The sequence below is a fragment of the Phalacrocorax carbo genome, chromosome 1, assembly GCF_963921805.1.
Source record: "Phalacrocorax carbo chromosome 1, bPhaCar2.1, whole genome shotgun sequence".
NCBI classification, from domain to species: Eukaryota; Metazoa; Chordata; class Aves; order Suliformes; family Phalacrocoracidae; genus Phalacrocorax; species Phalacrocorax carbo.
Genome location: NC_087513.1, coordinates 76,908,975 through 76,930,953, shown reverse-complemented (window position 1 = coordinate 76,930,953; position 21,979 = coordinate 76,908,975). Strand labels below are relative to the sequence as shown.

The 21,979-nt window shown below is 41.6% G+C and overlaps 1 protein-coding gene across 2 annotated transcripts in view; it reads left to right on the top strand.

The window, feature by feature from the left end:
- Positions 1–9,979, top strand: part of SULT4A1 (sulfotransferase family 4A member 1) — a 30,513-nt gene extending 20,534 nt beyond the window's left edge. Inside the window, exons 5-8 of one of the 2 annotated variants that reach the window (XR_010374515.1) lie at positions 1,888–1,982; positions 3,450–3,588; positions 6,510–6,639; positions 8,292–9,979. Coding sequence is in view for 1 of the 2 variants with exons in the window: in XM_064461060.1 (XP_064317130.1) it covers positions 1,888–1,982; positions 3,450–3,588; positions 8,292–8,404 (347 nt within the window). In the remaining variant the exon portion in view is untranslated. The remainder of the gene's footprint in view (positions 1–1,887; positions 1,983–3,449; positions 3,589–6,509; positions 6,640–8,291) is intronic. The other variant, XM_064461060.1, reaches the window with a different exon arrangement.
- The last annotated feature ends 12,000 nt before the right edge of the window (positions 9,980–21,979 follow it).

The following is a 21,979-nucleotide window of genomic DNA, read 5'->3' as shown; positions in this document are numbered from 1 at the left end:
GCATCTCATGGAAGCATTGCAGCAGCAAAAAAAAGCCTTCATAAGAAGTCAAGGTGCTGCTAGAGGGAGAAGCACTGAGCCCAAATGACACAATCCCACTCTTTTTACCCTTCTTTATACTTGAAACAAATTCAGCGTATGTTATCTATATTGTTTGAAAGCATACAGTTGGATAGGAATTTGTCTTGAATGTGCTAATTCTTTGGCATTATCCTCTAAAGATTAAGGGAGTTTCTTACATAAAGCATAGGTAAACTCTGGTAACATAATCTTAATGGATTCTTGCCCTGTACCATTAAGAGGAGTTAGGAACATGCTTTGCTTGACTGATGTGTTAGTTTCAAGCATGAATTTCTTAGGGGTGTATGGAATGGAAATAACAAAAATGGAATTTTTCCAAAGCCTTTATAAAAATTGAAAATAAGTCAGCTGATTAAAATAATTTTCCTATGCAACTGACCTCTGTCAATTGAAAATGTTCCAGTTACCAAAATTAATTCCTTTTCAAAGGGAAAAGGTGGCTTCAAAATACAAAACTAAAGAGTTTCATATTTTTCTATAGCTGCTTTGCTGAAAGATAAAATTGACCAAAAGAATATTGGGAAAGAATGTGAAAAACTGCTCACCATATTTGCTTAACTCCAGCCTCGATTATCTGAAGTACTTTGGGGGAACTTATCACTGGTAACAAAGAAATATGCAGAATGCATTTCTCTTTGGGTTGTTTTTCTGGTAATATTGGCAGCAAAAGGCATTCTCTAGTTAATTAGTACTGTGTCTGAACCTCTTCTAGACACACATAAATTGACTGAAATCAGTGCAAATCAGAAAAGTGAAAAACAAAGGAGGAAGGTTTGGGGGAGGGTTAAGACTTCCAGTAACCCCTGCCTCAGCAGCTGGGAGCACAGGCCCTCCTAGTGTAGCAGCACCTCAGCTTCTCTTCAAGTCCTAATCCCCACACAGCAGACATGGGGAACTAAAGAAAAGCTGCTGGCGGAATGCCGGAGGTAGGAGGCATAAGCTTTTCATCAGTGGGAAACCTGCATGCTGGGCCTGCTCGCAACTCGTAATATGTGGGAAGTACCGCATCACATCACACTAAGCTTTCAGGTGCGTTCAACACCTCATGGGCATCTGGTTGTAGCCTGGATTTATTGTGTAATTGAGGTAACCGATAACAGTATAACTAGAACTGTGTTCTGGCATATCTATGGAAGTTGTGTGGAAGTGTTCCGAAAACAATAATAGAAGAGAATAGGTCTTAGGATTTGGGGAGGGGGGCAAAAGATATAATGATAAATAGTATCATCTGTCAGTACACCCTACGTTTTGGGGAATGACCATGAAGCATTTTTATAGGCCTGTTTCCTCAATACTTGTTTAATTAAGAAAGGACAATGGTTGTTAGCAATTCTTCATCCTTAATAGAGGATGCTCTATGGAACTTTCCACAAATGCTGTATCTAGCTTCTAAGTGAAGGAAACTGCAGTGTGATATGTTAATTGCAGGAATTCACACAGGTTGGAGCCACTGGAAATTTGCCTTCTGCAAAGCTATCTCTGTAATTTTTTTTTTGGCTCAACTTCCATTCAGTAGTCAGGTGTTATTAATACTGAGCTCCAAGAGGTCCATCATGAAATATGGTGGCATTTTCAGTTGAACATTTTATCTTTATGGTAAGTTAGTTCTTTTGAATATTCCAAATTGATAGAAAAACTCTTTTTTAATTAAGTTCTTTGCTGTGCATGGCAATGGGTCAAAACCAGATGCTGTTATCCTGGGGCTATGAACCACATTAATTTATTTTTCTCCTTTTTTTCCTTTTTCAAAAGAGCTTAGTAACAAAAGTGTTTGTTTTCCTCATGCCAATCATAATGTCTTTGTAGTAGGATATGGTTCGTGGTTTGAACATGTGCAAGAGTTTTGGGAACATCACATGGATGCCAATGTACTTTTTCTCAAGTATGAAGATATGCATAAGGTAGGTTAGATGTAGCAAAAAGGTATTTTAATAATGTTTAGCATCGTGGTGTTTAAAATATGTAAAGTACAGAATTAGCTTCTTATTTCCATATTTGGGCTCCCTAGTGTCTGATACCATTTTTAAAACATTGGCATTCAGTAGCTTCTGTGGACTTTTCAGCATTTTCAGAAACCTAGTAATTTACTCAGGAATCTGCCTGCATCCATGGGTACTAAGGCACTCACAGAGAAGGCAGAGGGGTGTGTAACTGTTCAGTGCTTGTTACAGTCAGCCCTGGGCATTAATTTAAAAGAAATGTCTTGCTGTATGTGTTGTATCAATGAGGAAAAAAGGATATCATCAGGGTTTTGTCCTATATATTTGGCATTTATTCTGGTTATTTGGTCGTTCTTACTGTCTTCTGTAAAACAATGTTGAAAATAATTGGGGATGATCGTGTAGCATAAGGTGAACATAATTATTGGGTCCTTACAGTATGCTGGCCAATAAATCCACTTTATTTTTAATCAGAAGTTCAGTGGAAAAAACTACATAGAACATTGGTTTTCATTTTCTGTTGCAATAATATATTTCTGAGAATTAATGAAAATACTTCAAAATGTTTATTTGACTGGAAAATTAATGCAAACATAGGAAAAACCCAGCTCCTATCTCTAAACCTACAAAAGGGCAAAACCAGGGTAGAACTCAATAAAGCTGAGTAAATCAGAATTTCAGCTTTACTGAGCCTTCTGATGGAGTGGGGTGCTAAAGGAAGGTGTAATACAGTCAGAAAAATTAGAACAGTTTAATAGAAATTATTTCAAACCCGTGGTTTTGAATAATTATATCTTCCTAGCTGGGCTCACTGATGAATGCTTCTGAAAGCTGGTGACCTCACAGTATCTTTCCGCTTCCTGATAATCATTGTTACTTTGTCTTGCAACTCCAGAAGTCTTACTCATACTGAGGAACCCTGGAGTTCTGGATATATAAATGAATGACTGCTTATCCTCAGAGGCCTCACTAGATCCTTTCCATCTACGTGAATGCAGTCCCAGAGCTAACAATGAAGGAAGGGTTGTTCTAACATTTGTAGACATTTAGTTTACCAAGATCAACATCAAAGTAACTTTTAATTCCTCCAATACACTTGTATTCCAAAGTGATCAGTTAAGGATGTGGTGTTGTCTGAAGTGGGAAGCATCACACTTACTTTGCAGTTCCCTGTTCTAATATTTGAAGAGATGAGCTTACATGATTGTGTTCTCTGCCGACCTGTCTTACCCTAATTACTTGGAATGTGCTTATTTTCAGCAAATTGAAAGGTAGCAAAATTTTTAAGACAGTGGTGTTTCTACAATTTCCTCATTTGTATTTTTTCCCACTCATCAGGACATAATTTATTTTGAAATATTTAAACTAATTTTAAAAAGGTAATTTAAAATATTGTAAAATAAACTATTTTTAAATACTCTCTTACAGGACCTAGCAACAATGGTTGAGCAACTGGTGAGGTTCTTAGGAGTTTCTTATGACAAAGCACAGTTGGAATCCATGGTGGAACACTGCCATCAACTCATTGATCAGTGCTGTAATGCAGAAGCACTTCCCGTTGGCAGGGGTATGTTTAAAACCCACAGTAAAACTCTTATTGTGGAAGTTGCAAGAGGCAACTGATGACTTAGTAACCTCCAGGTTGGACTAAGATGTTGGCAAAACATTGCTGTGTAAATGATGGGAGGAAATCCACTGTTGGTGCAATTTGGGGGTTTGTTTGTTTTGAGATAAAGTCAGGTAGAAGTGACTGAAAAGGATGGAAACATCCAAGATCAACAGTGTATATTCAACACCATGTAAACCACTCTGTTAGAGAGTCTTTGGCTTACATCAGCAGATAGAGCTATTCTTGCTGAGATGACTGCACCGCTCCTGCTGACCTTTGGCATGTCAAAGCCCACACAATTTCATACAGTTTAGCCTTGCCCAAGCCCTTGTGTTTAAGTATGTCAGATTTTCTAGAATAGCAGATAATTCTTATTTGAAGGCATCAAATGACAAGGAGCGGTAGTTTTCCTGATGAGCTTTTATTGTTTTCTACCTCAGCTGTTTAAGATTTGCCTAGCTTCTAGATATTTATTCTGGTGAGGTCTTTCTCTAGGAACCTGAAGTGCCCTTTAAACTGCTGATATATCTGTCCTTTGATAATGTCAAGAAATCAAGTCCTTTCTCAGTCTTCCTTCTGATAAGCATGATAAAATGACCTCAGTAAGTCTCCCTCAAATTATTTCCTGTAGGCTGCTTTACTGCACTTAACAGTTCTTTTTAAAAATGACGGCATAAAGTCAAGATGGAGAGTTCCTATGCCAGCCTCACAAATGCCTTATCCAGACATAAAATCACTTTATCCACTGATTTAATCCAGTTTTAACTGGAACTTTCTCTCCCTGTCTCCCTTGTTTGTCCATCCATGGCCACATTGGCACTTTTTGCCACAGCATCATACATGAAGCATGTGCTGTTTATTGTGACACCAAAGTCCTTCCAGAGGAACTAATTTGCAGGTTCTTGTCCCTTACCCAGGGAGCATGACCTGAGTACTCTGTTCGTAGGTTTCTGTGTAGGAGCCCTTTCCATACTACCTCTCTCAGCCAATCTTCTTGTTATCTGCAGATTTTATCAGCTGTAATCTTTATAATTATTCTCAAATCTCTGATAAAAATACCAAATATCGTCAGTCCTTCTTGACTACTAACTTTGAGTTAGCCAGTTGTTTATTCATTTGTCGTGTTTTGTTGACATTATATAGTTTTATTAAAACTACTAAAATCACATGCCTTACGAAAGTCTATTACATATTTGCATTCACCTTTAACCAGTCACACGATAATCTTGCCAACACTCAGGTTTGTTTGAGAGCAAATTTGCTTTCCCATGAAAGCAGGTTTACTGGTAATCTGTACTACCTTTCCGTCTTTCTTGGCAGAGCCCTATGCCAGTTTTCCATTACTCAGCTCAGACTATTATCAGAGTAACTGATGCAGGATAAGTTGTCCTGTTTATATGTTGGCACAAACATCTTAGAATGTCATACTTGGGAAAAAGCCATGGCTCAGACCTCCTTGCTTTTATCTGTGACTTTGCACACCTGGTATGGAAAGGCTCTTAGTACGCTATGTAGGGGTATACACTCCAGTTATTACAGTAGGACCTGGAAAACAGATTCCTATGGGCAGTTCTCTGTCATAACTGTCATATGGTACCTCTTTTTGCCCCAGCCCACTTATGGTATGGTAAATTATGGCTTCTTGAAATAAATATCTCAAGTTTGCTGGCTTGAGGTAAAATTTGGTCTGGTGGAAGGTGTCCCAGCCCATGGCAGAGGGGCTGGAACTAGATGATCTCTAAGGTCCCTTCCAACCCAAACCCTTCTATGATTCCATGATTCCAGTGAAGACAAAGGAGTTTGTAGTTTCACTGAAAGACCTAATATATTGCTTGTAGTTTCTGGTGGAATCTCTACTGAATGGTGTGTTTTCCTGCTCTTGGTTATCTTGCTTTCAACTCCCATCTTACCATCCCCTTACTACTTCAAACTGAAAATTCAGCATGTAATACAACTTGAATCTTATGTGAAAACAACAGACCATCTCATTTGCAGTAGGATTTTACGGCCCGTTGCCTAACTGATTACCAACCTACTTCTCTGCTATGAAGACAAGATCACAAAATAATGAGTCTGGTAAGACATCCTGAGGGCCTTGATTAAAGTGTTCTGTGTCAGTGCAAGATTTTTACAAACGACAGAGACGTGTTTCCTTCTGTTGACTTGCATAAAGTAACACAAAATCCTAGGTTTGTTCCTAACCTCCATGATCTGGAGATTTGTGGAGCAGCAGCAGTGCTACATGCCATCCACAGTCCAAATCCTGCCCCTTTGTCCAGTGAAAGCCAGGAAGGCAGCTGTGAAAGAAAAGTGAGGTAGTAACACAAGAGAAAAGGACAGAGCCGCTGGTGAGACCTTCTACAGGCAGAAAGGTCAACTACTGCCTCTGCTGGCCCGCGCATCTCCATCCAGGTAAACAGGGTGATGCCCACTTTTGCTGCCTGCACCTTTCTGGATGTGGTGTTAGCCTTCACTGTTCTGTAGTGGAGCCTGCAAACCCCCAGGCAAGGGTCAGAGCCTCTTATTTATACTGTCTACAAATCTTTCAAAAAGAAGCCTCCATTTTGTAATAGAGAAGGAAGGGAGCTACAGCAGTTAATGTAATATTTTGTCCTTTGTTCACTGTGTGCTTTTTATTAAAAATATCCTTATTTTGAATTTCTTTTGTTCGTTGTCTCTGGCTCTTACAATATTTTGTTACTTCAGAATGCAGCTTCATTAACAGTGCTTTGTTCCTTCTCTGTTCGTTTCTGTGACAAAGAATGGTGGCAATAACATGACAGCTTATTGTAATTTGTTTCAAATATTTTTAATTTGACATTAGTTACATTTACTTTATTATTTTGCTTTATTTTAGTTCTTCATTTTTTTTCTTTTAGCACATTGATCTTTACTCTGAAGATAACCCAGAGCTGCTGTGAAAGCAGAGCAATGATTAGATATGTTACTTATATTTGACTCTTATCACATCATAATTTACACAGTTGCATGATTCAAATCATAAACCAGGTGGGTGACTTTTTGACAAGCTCTCAATTCATATGGTTAAAAAAAGAAGAGATGTTACAAATAGTCCACTGCATATGTCCTTTATAAAACTTGTCATTTGTCCATACGTGTTGTTTGGGAGATTCAGAAGTAAAAGGCTTATCTTTCCCAAGCAGAGGAAGAAAATGTTTTGTTATCATTATTGAAAAGGAAATACAGGCTTTTATGTTTCACGCTGTACTTTATGCAATCATAGTTGCCAGAGCAAAATTGAAATCAGTATAAGATGTTTATGATTGCAAGCATTTTCTTAATGCTTTTTTTTGATACAGGAGAAATTTGGTGAAAACAATAAATTATGCGTTTTCAGTCAGTTTCAGGTTCTTCTGATCTTTGGATCCTGAAAACAAACCAGAACACTACAGTACCCTCAGGAGTTATAGGAAAATCCCAACTTCATAAAACAGCCCTTGCCACACATACTACACCGTCATGTTAATATGTCATTTGTAGATGTTTCAGACAGTTTTGTCTTTGGACTCGATTATAGAGTTGCTGCATAAAAGCAATGGTAATTAAATTAAACGGGTATTCTTCTTATGCATCAAATGCATAATTAAGCTCCCTGCATGTAGTTTTGTTCTTGCTGTTATGATAAACTCTCTGGTAGCATAGTCCCAATTCTCATTTCATTTATTCCAGTCGAACAAGCCTGGATTTTTTTGTTTATTTATATCCAGTATAAATGAGAAGAGAAACGGGCCTCTCAGTCTGGTTACTCCATGGGGCTTATTCACCATCAAGTAACCCTGGCTGACTTTGAGTTAAATAAATTTTGGGCTGCAGTGAAACAGCGGTTAAGGGGGCTGCAGCCTTTGACTGGTGGGTTCAGCAGTGTCATCAGGTTATGTTACTGGCTGGGTTCAGTAGAGTAAAAGAATACTCCATACAAGTCAAAAGTGTTCAGTGTCCATATTGTATCCACCAAAAGCTTCCTAATCTTCATGTACGAAATGAAAATTAAAATGACACAAACTAGGCGCAGGGCACTTGTTCTCTTCTATAGGTACACTCTAGGCACTCATAATTAACAAATAATTCTCTCCAGATTGAGAATTGTAAATTCTTCTGTGGAACTTATCTTTAAACATAAAATAATAGAAATTAGTAATGATAATATTACATCTCAATAATCAGAGTTCAGTAATTGTTTAACACTCTGTATTCCACATACCTTTTGGATAGTTCTCTGACCAGTGTATGCTGAAGGCACAGTAATTTTGAAATGTGGTGGTGTTAGCTGTTGGAATTATTAAGTAGCCGTAGTTTGCACTGAAACCAGAAATCCACTTTTAAATTAATACCCAAACCAAAATCTGTAACCATTTCTGATTAAGGCTTGAGCAAAATCTCCCAAAAATCAGAATTCTTCCTGTATAATACTCACCTGGTGCAGACAAGGTATATGGGACTTATTTTAAGGCTTTGCAAGGGTTGTAGCAGGGGAACTGGGTGAGGCAGTGAACAGCCTTAGGTCTCACTGAGCTTTCAGTGAAAGCTAAGACTGATTGGCTGCTCACAGATGATACTTGGAGCCCTGCACAATGAAAATGTAGATATTTGGTGGCCTGTTATGTCCGCTTTCTGACTTGTGTTCCTTCTCTGTGTTGCAGGACGAGTTGGGCTATGGAAAGACATCTTCACTGTTTCAATGAATGAGAAATTTGATTTAGTTTATAAACAGAAGATGGGGAAATGTGACCTCACATTTGATTTTTATTTATAAAAAATGCATGCATGCGATATCCAAATATAGCTAGAAGTGCTTTATGCATTCATTTATTACCTGCTGGACAAACTACCGTAGCTATTATGTGTAACAAGATTTAAAGAAAGAAAAACAATCTAAGTAAACCATATCAGATACAATTATCTTTGATCCTTAACAGCTGTTTATCTTCTAGTATTTTAATCCTTTGTCCACATGCAAGAACTTACTAGACAATACTAGAAAATTCAGCTGTTATGGAATGTATTATATACGTATAAGGTATGTATCATATATGCAATTCGAATGTACACCTTTTCAGCCCCACATTGATTATTTAATGTGTTTTATAAAAGCTTTTCACTAGAACCTAAATAAATGTCCGTAAACCAAATAAAAAATTATTTCAGAGGGAAACAAGTAACAGGCCAAAACTGTATGCTAGAATGATCTCAGGGGTTAATCGTCACATTTATTTTTATAGCAGGTATATCAAGTATAAATAAATCCCATTCCAAAAGAGTAACTGATCAAAGTGGGGTTCACATTAGGTTCTGCACACCCTTAGCTGTATAATTTGAGTAGGTTCTGTGCACTGGTGTACTCTGCAAGACAGGCCTTGTTACAAAACAGAGCTGTGATTGTCACTCTAATCTTAAAACCCACCCATGCTTTCATGGATGACAGCAAACAGCTGTCTTCCTGATGGATAAAGTTCCAGCTCCCTGCTGAAGGTCAGCGAACAGGAGTTTCTTGAGCTCTCAACTCGAGTTCATTCCCCCAAAATGGGACTTGAAAACGGGGCATCTGGTGCAGGGTCTTTCTTGAGGAATCACTCTCTGACCCGTATCGCTTTCCTGTGTAGATGTGAATTTCAACCATTAGATACAGTAAGAGAAGATAAGGTGCTGGATATCCTCTAGTTCCAGTCAAAGTTAAGGTCGCCCAGCGCTGTTTACAGTTTGTGCTACTGGACCCCACCAGGCCTAAGTGGAAGATGAATATACGTGCCAGTGTAAGCAGGCAGAGGAAACAGCAGCACTGAAGGAAGGGAGTTTAAAAACGTGCCACCAGGTGGGAGTATTGCACAAATATTCATGCGGAATACAGTTTCCGTAATTGTTAGCTGTGACTGGTCTGGATTATAATCAGGATTCAAGTTTATTTCTGTATCTTTTTTTTTATTCTCTACGACAGGTACGCAAACAGCCTGAAGCAGGCTACTATCACTATAAAACTCTCCGGAATTGTTTTATTGTTCTGTTAGGTAATGAAATCTATGCTTTTTAGGTTCTCAGCTGCAGGAGGCCCATTTTTGCTAGTCGAACATTCAGGCTCGCCAGAAGCTGTGAGGAAGGACTAGCAGATTTTTAGTGTTTCGGTTCTGTTGGGAAACTAACTGTCAGTTCAGCAACTGGCAAGTGGTGTAGCATGATGTGGCTTGACAGCACTTTTCCTTGTATATTTGTGAGTGAAAATGCTTTCAGTGAAATTTTATTTCTATTTTTATATTTTTAGTACTGTATGAATATTAAGCACTACACATTATACTTCTGTGCTTGCTTGCTTATTGAATAAAAGATGTGTTCCATGCATTGTGGTTTGCTCATTTTCTAGACCTCCTACTCAGGCCAGGTAGTCTTAGTACAAACCAGAGATCCTCTCCCCCACCCACACCTCCGAACTTAAGACAAGAACCACAGAAAGGTAGCATCGACTCAAACCACCATCTGACTCAATGAACTGTCTCTGACAGGGGCCTGTAACAAATGCCTGTGCAAGAGGACACCGGAGAGCGCAGGACTCAGAGCATCTTTGTCTTTAATAGCCCTCAACAGGGTTTTTTTCCCTTCATGCTGCTATTGACAGCATCCCATGGCAGTGAGTTCTTCATCTAAATACACGCTGTGTGAAAAAGGACTTGTTTGCTTGGAGACTGGCACCAGACAGTGTAATCCGGTGTTCGTTAGTTCTCGCATTATGATAGATGATACACAGTCACTGTTCAATCCTTGCAAGGCTTTACATGCTTTTATCCTACACCTCTCAGGCAACTCCATGCTGAGGAGTCCTAATTGTCTCTGTCATACAGGAGACCAAAACCCACAAACTACAATGAGCTGCAAGAAGACAGGAGTAAGAGAATTCCTTCTTGCTGCAGAGGAAGACAAAATCTCCCCACAGGTCCTGCAGATCAGAGTCAGAAGAAAATTTCATTAGCACCAAAAATCTACTTAAGTCACTTAATCCCAAGGACATATAAGCAATACAGCCTTACTGGCTGCGTAAAAGGCTTCTCGCATTTCTGAAGATGCCAGGGAATCCTGCTCCCGTTCCCAGGTGTAGCCTGCCTCCTTTGCTATGGAAGATGACCAGCCCCCACAGCCAAAAATGTTCTAAGGCCACATTTTTAACAGCCAGCTGCATACACGTGCCATTGCCAAACAGCCTGTGCAGAGGGCCACCAGCTACCAGGCTGGAGGGGGAACAGCTAGTTTGGCAAAAAAAGCCATTTCCTTATCATAGAGACTAATAGCCTCTGTGACAATCTATTGTGCGCCTACTGCTATGCTGGGGCTGCTTGTTTTGGACGACAAAGTTGCTGTGTGGCAGGAATCTGCTTTCTAGGACCAGAAAGACTGTCCTCAGCCAGAGCTATTCTTTACCCCTTGACTCCATTGCTTTCTGTGCTATTAGGTGAAAATAATCTAAAAGGCGAAAGTCTGGTCAAAGCCCATTCCCACATAAACCGTGCTGGAATTCTACCTTTGGGTCTCTAGTCCTTGAAAGCATTTCAGTCTCTCTGTTAAAGCCTGTCAGTAGTAAGCACCTTCCTATTTTGACAACTTGAACTTTCAGGACTTGGCCAAATGTCACCGTGACTCTCTCTAGCCAAACACAGACACCCCGTGGCTAAGCACCCCAAATTGTCTCTGGAGAGACTGCCTCATTGTTACAAATGCACTGCAAATGAAGAACAAAAATACCAGAAAACCACAAGAATGGTTTTTTCCTCCCCTCGGCATTCAGATTTGGTAAGCTGCTCCTGCTGAGGTAACTGCTGCAAAGTTAGCGTGCTAGCAAGATTTATCATAGTTATGCAGCTGGCAGCCCATTTAGTGATCCAAACCTGCAAGGCACAGGGAGGATTTGGATGGCTTCATTGCGATGGCGTTTCAGATCACCAACAGGCGAACCCCTTTCCCGTAAAGCACTGAGAACCCTGAGCGTTAGTTCAAACCAGGCATCATTGGCCATATACCTTCATGGATATACCAAATATACCACCTCAGTGGACCAGTCCGTCACTATGCAGGTGCACATCAAGAAGTAGCCGAAAGACCTTAGATGTAAGGCCCCAGAAAGCCCCCGGGCTGTGGGCAGCAGCGTTGTGGCTCCTGGCTATCCACCCCTGCAGCTGCAGCTAGTGGGGTGCCTCAAATGCCAGCAGCACTAAGTAGCTTGCCTCAGCAAGAGCCCTCCAAAACGTTACGGTGAAGGAGCTGAGGGGGAACTAATCTAGGTAAGAAATTTTTGCTCGGTTCTGTGTAGAAAAGGTTTAAGCGTTCACTGCAGCGAAGTTGGGCAGTAAAGAGGAAAGACAAGAAAGCTAATGAGTAACTGTTAACGATTGTCAGCACTTCTGTATAAGCATCACAACACAACATGGCACCAATAGTTCTGGCAATAACTATGAAGATTTACAGGCTTGAGTCACTGTTATTATAAGCCATTCAGTCTTGCCTGGGCTATAAATAACACCACACAGCAAAGGTTTGGAGGGAGGGTTTGCACAGCATTTGCCTCTCTAGTCAGAGGAAAAAGGCTAAACAGAGATTCAGCTGAATCAAATAATATTAACAAAAAAAAATCCCAAACTCAGTGACCACGCTCATGGGAAAGCCACAGTACAGAAACGATGATATCTAATCTCACTGCATCCTTCTCAGCTGCCGGTGTGCTCGCTACATAATACATTTGATTTCTTTACCACAGGATCTGCACACGGGTGTCCTCTAGTGTTTGAATTATAAAACATATGCAGATGAGTATTTTCTGCTACCTGTCACGGTGTATATCATGCAGATAGAACAGAATAATTGCAACCAAGAATCAGCTTAAATCTGGCAATGGCAAGGGTGACCGCGAAATTAACACCCTCATTTAAAAATAAAGCTCACGCAGATTTCAGCATAATGAGGTTTAGACCCCAAATGCCGAGTCATGCTCCAGTAAAAACTGCCGTTCTATCTTCAGGGAGTGCAAGAAAGTCCTGATACATCGGTGCCACTCTGTCCTGCTCTATCTGCATATAAATCACCCCTCTAAAAGATGGGAGAGCGATGGCAAATTCTGCAGGCAGGCTGGAACAACGCCTCTTCCCGGATCTCAGGCTTGAATCATACACACACAGGTGGATGTAACTTCCAGTGACCTTCTGAAAATGTCTGAGCTCTGTGGTCTTTAAAAGTGATTGTGAGAAAAGTTTACAAAAGTGCAGGGCAATTTTCTGTACTTTAGGACCCCAATGTGTGGGGAATTACTATTAGCAGTGTAGGACTCCTTACCATAAACTAGTTTTAGAAACAGTGAAGCTGTTGCGTCAATGGAATATAGAAAGGAGAAGCCTTTGTACTCCCTGCTCATGCAGGAACCTAAATGAGGTTCCTTGGGTAAGCTGTGCTGTGCCAGTGTCATTTTTCTGGATTTTGCCACCTCATCAACGATTAAAATTGTAAAGCCATGCAAGAACTTTTGCTGGAGTTCTCACTGTGCACAGATGACAAGCCCTGGCAATGCACGCTAGAGTAGCTTTAGAAGCTACCACCTCCAGCTGTCCACTCTGCCTCCCTGCCAGAAACGGCCACCGTGGAGGACAGACAGCAGAAGCAAATGTGTGCTGGCTCCTCAGCTGCTGTAATTTACAGGCTGACATATTAACTTAAACTGATACGGATGGTGTTTCAGATAATAGGCTGGTTTGTGAACTGCAGCTGCAAGGAACCAAAGCATGTCCTCGGCTGCTGCCCTGGCTTGCAGGTGATCTCCCAGGTCCTTGTCAGAGCTCTTCTGGAAGTGCTCTGCAATCGGCCGAATGCAGCCTCTACTTAGGAACAGTCTGTTTCACATATGGACTGGGTGTAACCTTGGAAAGATGGTCTATAAAGATGGAATCACGTTCTTCAGCAAGAAGAGGAGACAGATCCACACTGCCACATGGAGTGAATTAACTAAAACCCACTTTTGGAAGGAATATTGGTTTGTAGGAGGGAGTGCTGCAATAAGACATGCTGTGTGACAGCATTGCAAGATGCAGAATGAACAGTAACGTAATGGCAGCTGACTGCTCAGACCGATTCCAATCACAGCCACTAATATGCCGACTTGCCTGATATGTGTGGTACGAGCGATACTCAAAGTAACTGCCACCCAGACGTTAAATCCACTGTCACCATCTCTGTCACATACTCAGCTTTTGCCAGCACTGAACATAAGATGACAATTTAATCCTCACACGCAGATAACAGTAACACAGCTGGTGTAACAGTGTGCTAAGACTTCAGCCCTTGCAGGCCTTGCATCTACTTTCTTACAGCTTTGGAAGAGAGTCACTCATAAAATATGTGACAGCTCTAAGAACTCAGCACAAGTGAACCAATTAGAACAGAACGAGACCCACGGAAAATGTTTAGATTTCAAGCTCCACTGGGAAGGCAGTATTTTATTTTTGCCTGTACATCACATAATCAAATGGTTGGAGCTTAATAAGTATACAAAAATTTACCAGAGGAAACAAAGGTGATGATGAATATCCCCCACTCAGTGCTTGCACCACTCCAGTTTTTAACTCTTCCCAGGTTATTTGTGTACCACTCTCGTTTGCTTCTGCACCTTAATTGCTTCTGGTGCTGCAAACCCTCCCAAAAGGGCAGTTCTAACCCTACTGAAACCGATAATCCTGGAAATGCTGCAAAAGACTTTCAATTCCTGGGATTGCCACCACACCATAGTTGGTAGGATTTAAACCCAGAGAAGAAGACCACAGTGGGTTTCCAGTTCTGTTCTTTAACCACCCTGTTTCAGCCACACACACTTAGGGTCAGTATCTTTTAACAGCCAGACCCTTTGGATATGTTCATTGTTCCTTCAGTAAATCCCAGTGAGATTAGAGACTAAAACTAGTTCTGACTTTGTTTTTATTACTAAAGATCTGTGTAAGCCTGTGTATTCTAAACAGGATGAAAAAGGAATATAAACTAAAATATGATGTGGGCCAATTCAAGCTGTAAACATTTGGTTTTTAACCATGCAAGTATGGATCGTTTGGTCACTTTTTTACTCAGTAATCTGGGGCAATTTACATGAAGTCTTTGAAAGGAAGAAATAATTTCAGAACTATTGGGTTTTTTTTCTAGCAATAGCTGTGATGCTGCATACAACCATTACATTCTTGCAATCTTATATATTTCTGCTCAAGTTATTATCTCTAAATAAGTACTACCACCAAATTCAAAGGGCCCACATGAAAGTTAAATTGCATGCATAAATATCTTTGGGAATCAAAGCTTTAATGTGCCCTACAGGGCATCAGTCTACATCAAGAACTACTGAAATACTGAACTTGTTCATGGACTTTTGAAAATAGGAAGTGTTAACAGTTAATTGCTGATGTGTGGCTAGTCTGTCTGGATGCTGCAAGAGGCTGTATTTGTTCCAGACAACAGCTACAATATAGTTTTGAACAAATCTCCTTCAATTTATCAAAAAAAAGATATGCCAAAGCTTAGGGACGGCCTTAGATTATGGCCTCTTTTCTCATGTCAGACTGCAATAATGCATGCAGTCCTTTTGGAACTAAAAGGACTTAAATCAAGACTGGCAATACCCTACCAATACTTTACCTGGGTCACTACACCATGCAAAAGTATATCTTTTATATTGAGTCAGACCTTAAAGGGCCCAATTTCTCACTAAAATGCTCAATGAAACCTTAAACCAAAAGCACTCACACAACAACTGGGCAAGCAGGTACTAACACCCCCTCGGCTGCTCCTCAGTCCTGCCTCTGGCCAGGAGGCACACCATGGCCACGGCCACCAGAGCCGTGCCTGGGGACGGCTGCCAGTTCCCTCCGTGAGCCTCCTTCCGAGGGCTGCAACGGGCCCTGGACTGCTACTAGCCCAACGCCCGGGAGCCGGGGGTAGTTGTAATGGCTACCACAATGGCTAGTTGTGGGGATCCCCCTGCCCCACTGGGGCTGGCCAGCAAAACACCTGCCTCCCTACATGAGGGAAGGCTTTAATCACTTTGATTAATCACTTTAATTTTCAGTCGTCTAATGATAAGCGCAGCCTGAAGCAAGGCAGAAGCGCTGCGCAGATCGCTTGCACCAGACTGCTCTGGGGGCTGGGGTCAGGGGCTCGGCTGGCACAGGGACTTGCTGCAAGGGCGGAGGGAAAGGTGCGCCTGAGCTTTGTGCTCTGTCAGGGTGAGGGGCTGCAGGTTTGGACTGAAGAAAAGACAGTGTGGCTGCTGAAATCCTCTGCTGTTATGTTCAAGGGGAGTAAAGAAAGAAAAAAAATTACCTTAGGATGGAGGCCATCCCTAACTTCCCCTGATAAAGAAGAATCTGGTTCACGTATGGTTTATTACACAGTTCTGTTTGCCAGGAGTTCTTTCTCCTCTTCTCTGAAGCACCTGAAACAGAGAGGCTTTATAGTTCAGGACCTTTATGGGCCAGTAGTCTGTCACTGCGGCCCAACTTAGAGCATGTCCTGATAATCAGAACAACCTGCTCCACACTGAGGAAGTACAGAGCTGCATAGGAGTCAGCCTCTGTGCTATTGAACGTCCTTATTTGATGTGTTGCAGGTTGGATTTAACTCTGGGGGAAGTTCTGCCTTTGGGACACAAAATTACACAGTCTCTTAGCTCAGAATATATAAAATTCTCTTTGCAAAATAAAATGCACATCCTGTAGGTTATCTCAGTTTTTGCATCGCCTGTCAGAATCACACCCTGGAGTGGAAACTTCTGTATTTGCTGAAAAGCCATCATCTGCTATAGCAAGAAGGTTATCACCACAGCTTAAAGAGGTGCCAGGTCCCTGCCTGATCGGTTGGAGGTTCATTTCCAGCTGTACCACCTTGTTTGATAAACACAGGAACAAGTGAATATGCTCAGCCACTTGAGTAACATTAGACCCTTTAAGGGGCAGGGCCCTTAGAGGTGATTTGTCTGCATGGAAGACATGCATGCCAGAATCCAGAAAGCTCTCTTTACTGTGTCGCACAGGGAGAGCTTACATTCAGGAGAGGATACCATATCTAAGTGATTGTTCATTCTTTCTAGAGAGCTTTCATGTTTATTTGCTTCTGGTTTGCACTTTCCATAAAACAAGTGCTACTACTGTTTTCCCTGGATTGTATGAAGCAAGGGGAAAACTTCTCTGGTCATCATCTGGGTAGGGTAAAATCTGGCTCTAAGTGGTTGATGTTTCTAGAGTCAGCCACTTCCCCTCAAGCCATGGAAAGAGAATAGGGAGAAGTAGCAACTGGAGACTGAGAATATATAAATTAAGGATTTCATAATTGGAGTTAGGGATGCAAGAAAAGGAAGACAATGAGAAGAAGTAATCTTTACAGTAGATAGTCTGTGATTTGCACACCAGAATTTTTCCTATGGCTAACAAACAGGGGCAAAGATACTGCATGCCTCAGAGACAGGGAGCTCCAGGAAGAGTTATGAGGTGGAAGATAACAGTGACTTCCCAGGAAGCCCCTGCTCCACCCATCATTTGGTCCCCAGGGTGACTTGCCCTGTGTATTGGGTGTAGGTGTCAAGGTGTTGGTAGAGGGGAGCTGCAGGGGCAACCTCTGTAAGAAGAGGGCAGGGGCTGCCCTGTGCCAGACACAGCCGCTTCCAGCTGGCTCCAACAGACCCGCTGTGAGGCACAGCTGAGCCCATCAGCTGTGGGGCATCTGTGAAAGCATATTTAAGAAAGGGTAAAAATACATCACAGCTGTGTGAGAGAGAGGAAGGAGGGGAAAGAAAGAAGTACAAGAAGCTATCCTGCAGACAACAAAGTCTGAGAAAAAGGGAAGGGGGAGGTGCTCCAGGCGCAGGAGCAGAGTTTCTCTCCTGGAGACCATGGAGAAGCACGTACTCCCCTGCAGTGTATGGAGTGGACCACGGTGGAGTAGATATCCATACTGCAACGCTCAGAGGACCCCACATCAGCGCAGGTGGGCATGTCTGGAAGGAAGCTGCAGCCTGTGGAGAGCCCATACTGGAGCAGTTGATGAAGGACTGTAGCCTGTAGGACGGAGCCACGTTGAGGCGGGGAAAAGCGTGAGGAAGCAGTGGCAGAGGGGAACTGTTACGGACTGACTGCAACCCCTGTCCCCCAGCCCCCTGCAACACTTTGGGGAGGAAGTAGAAGAGTTGGGAATGAAGGGGAGGGTGGGCAGAAGGTGTTTTAGGTGCTTTGTTTCTCACCATCCTATTCTCTTTTTAATTGGCAGCAAATTAAATTAACTTTCCCCTGGATTGAGTCTGTTTTACTTGTGATGGTAACTGGTGAGTGATTTTGCTGTCTTTATCTCAACCCATGAGTTTTTCCATCTAATTTTCTCCCCCGTCCTGTTGAGGAGGTGGAATGAGAGAGAGGCTGTGTGGGCATTTGGCAGCCAGCCCAGGTCAACCCACCACACTGTGAAAGCCTCTGGAAGCCCATTTCAGATCATACAGGACCTTATAGTCTGATGTGGCTCTGCTGCTGGTTGTGTGCTCTAACCCTGTCATGAGAACAACAAATTGTGTTGGAGCCATAAACTGTTCACCCTTGATCTGCGTGGGGGAATTCATAGCCTTAATTGTTCTCTGACAATTGCAGAGACTGGCACTCTTTCAAGGGGAATAAAAAGAAACAAAAGACAAGGTTACAGTGATCCTTTTACTTCAGGTTACATAAAAAAATGTGTTAGGCTTTAAAAAAAGGGGGGGGGGGGGCTAAAAGAAAGTAAAGGTGAGGCTTGCTATCTGTCTTGCCAACACAATACAAAACAGTGAAGCTTTCAGAAACAAATAGAAAAAGTATTCTATTCTAAGGCTTAGTTTATCCTTCCAAGAAAAGAAAAGGATGTGGTCCTATGGTTCTGTCTGAAACAGTGTAACAGATCCTCATTATTCTGTTAGTTAGAAACTGCCTTCTAAGTTCTATCTAAACTGTCCAGAAATATGTTTATAGCATTTGCAAGATCCATCCATCTTGTAACTACAGTGAAACATGCCTCAGATGCAGGAATTTGGTATGTAGACACTTGGGAAACTCTGATCAATTAAATTATTGAAATGAGAAGAAATAAGGGCCAAATCCCTTAGTGGCTATAAATGCTGTAATTCTCCTGAAGATAGGAAAGCAAGCAGAGTTATTCTGATTTATGGTAACTGAGGATCTTGCCCTCTTACTAGTAGGAGTGTACTTAACAATATAAGCAATGGATCTGATTTATGACTTTTTATGCACCGGTGTGGATTCCAAGTAATATATAAATCAGCAACTATTCAGTGCAGGTAAGTTATTCTTGATTCGTGCGCTGATATTTTGCAGGTGTAAAGGCAGTGTAAGTGAGAAGAGAGTATAGGCTTAGTATCTGATGAAACTTTAAATTTGATTGCTCTGTATCAGTAAGCTTTGACTTTCAGTATATGGACTTCTTGGGGACCATGGGCTATTCCTGGAGGGTCTGTGAAAGGTGGCTAAAAGCAAGGCAAGCCGACTGTTAGTAGATCAGATGGATATATACTTCCACCAGAAAATGTCTAGGGGTCCAGAAATATACCAGTCGCATTCAGTTTTTACAAGAATAGTTTAGGGTTTAGCCCTGTTTTTCTGAAGTCAAAGAAACTTTTACTAATGACTTTAGAAGCAGCAGGATGTGCTTCTACTTACCATATCTTAGTTGTAGCTTAGTTACTAAGCTGCATAGCTGTTGCTGCCTGTGCTGTTTGAGCAGTCCTTCTGCTAACAAATTGATTTAAATATGTGTGCTGAACCTGTAAAAAGGCCAGAGCAGTGTTGAAGAGTCTGTGAATTTCCCTCTGGCTTGGGCATGGTACAAATAGCAGCTGGCACAGATTCTTTAGTGTCAAACCCCCAATACCTGAGATAGTTTTGTGCCACCCTCCCCAGGCACCAACGGCAGAATTGGCTTGCATTTGTTTGTTTCAAATACACTTATTGTCTGCCCATTTTTATGATGGGGTAGATCTTGCAGCCAGAATCTGTTCATCTGAGCTCTTGGCCCCCGAGAAATGGACTCTTCCTGGTCATGGTTTCTAGGGACCCAAACTTGCATGGGTGCCACTGCAAGTATGTCAGCCAAGTGACTGTAGTAATGATGACACTAAGCCATGTATCAGATGAGGAAGAAAAGTTTGTTTTCCACCTGAATGGTGGAGAAAGAATACTTGCAGGCTAATTTCTTTTAATGGATGGTTACAGAGTTAGGACATCTGCCAGGGGTTACTGCTGTAGATGAGCTATGCTAGTAAATTAAGCATGCTTCTGACTGTTACTTGGCACTGAGCGGGATTGGCATGGAATAGCCCATGTCCAGACTGTTAAACACTTCTCAACCTTTGAAACAGGATGGTTGCGTGCAAACTGCCAGTTGGGAATGGTTCCTGACCAAGCGAACTCCTGAAATGTGCCCAAGAACCTGCTCGACCTAAGCTTGGGTCAAAACCCAGTCAGAGATTATTTTAACAATTTGAGTGTGCTCAGGTTCAAGATGCAGTGCCCAGTGACAGTACCCAGCAACTGCTTAATTTGCTGCATGCTAAGCAGTGGGGTGGCCTACTCAGATCTACTTAATGTCTGTTTGATAATATGAAGCTAAGATTGCTTGTCAGAAAGGTGGTGTTTTCTCTTCCTTTCCTTATATTTTTTTCTCTCGTTTTTCCCTAGTAGTCTAAAGCACTGAGGTAGGAAATGAAAGCTTGGAGTGTTTGAACTGTGGTGGTTTTGTTTGTTTACTCATTTTGGATGGTTTGGGTTTTTTTGTTTGGGGGTTTGGTTTTTTTTTTTTGGGGGGGTGGGGGGCGACAACACACGGAGACGGAACAGGAAGGGGCAGAAGGGCTTTTTTTCTACCTGTGTAAAATGCTGCGCAGTGCTGTGTTTTTGCTAGAGGACTAGTAAGTCTTGCTCTTGTCCTGTTGTTCTTCACTTGGCTGTGCACTGTCTGTATTTTAACTTCTCATCTCCCTTTACAGAGGATTGACTGATCCTCCTTATATGGCCTTTGTAATTGTACATGGTATGCTGGATTTTCAGAAGACTACAGACTCATAGAATTCCCTGTGCTAACATTTGCTTTCTATACTGTGATAAGTGAATGGCAGGAGCAAGGTGCAATTGATTGGCACATATCAGAGAGAGGAGGAAATATATTATATTCTCTGACTGCCACTCAGTTTGGGGAGAAACCAGATTTCTAATTCTGAATTATGTTTGTAATAGAGGAAACAGGGCCTTTTGAAATATTCCCTTTGAAGTGTCTGATTTGGTTAACTACATAAGTATGAATAGAATTACCCTGTGATCCAGTGCATAAGACTGCCAATATTTGAAAGTGTTTTTGTGACTAATGACTGTAAAATGGCACGGAAAAGATTGGGTGATAGCACCATCACCTGGATCACCCTTATTTTCTTGGCACTCAAAACACATTCTACGTAAGCAAAGACAAACGCCTCATCATACCTGAATAAGCCCTAGAGCAACATCTCCCAAAATTTTGAGCTGTAGGGCATTGTCAACTCTCAGCGTTCCTACCAGGAGCTCACATAATGGTGTTTGCAATCGCAGGCGCTATTCAAGCTGCATGGCTGCAGAGAGCAGATGCAGGTCGTTAACATTGCCGAGCGGGTCACCAGTGAGCCACACTTATGAAACCGTTGCATATGCCATGCAATGCTATCTCTGTTGGATTGTTATTTTCCCGGTTAGCTCTTCTGTTTATACTTATAGTTTGCCTCAGATTTCCTGGTGCGGAAAATTAATAATAGCTCTTCATAAAACAGAGTAATTAGTGTAATGAGCTGGTGTCTGGTACATGCATTTTTCTCCTGCAAAAGCCTAAAAGTCTAAATAAAAGTCTGAGCAACTGTACTGCTTAATAAAATAGCAGGCTTTCTTAACTAAAAGGTTGTGTTTTTAAAGACTTTTAGAGTACTTTAATGTGCAGAGCCTTCAAGATAACGGCCAGAAACATTTCCAGAGATAATTCTCTGTTATTTGCTAAAGGAGTTAGTCTACCACTCTATAGTCTCCTACTCTAAATTGCATATCTGAAAGTGCTGACATAGGAGATAGTATCTGGCACAACCACAGAAACTGTGAACTCCTCTCCCCTGGTCACTGCTAGTCAGCAAGAACTATCTCAGTCAATATTTTTATCAGCAAATTAGACCTTGTGTCAAGAAATCAGGTTTTGTCTTTCTTGTTGCTGTTGCCAGCCACGCTGCTGCTTTTCATGCCTGTATTCTCGTGTATTCTCATAATCCTGTTTAAAGCCAGGGGAAACC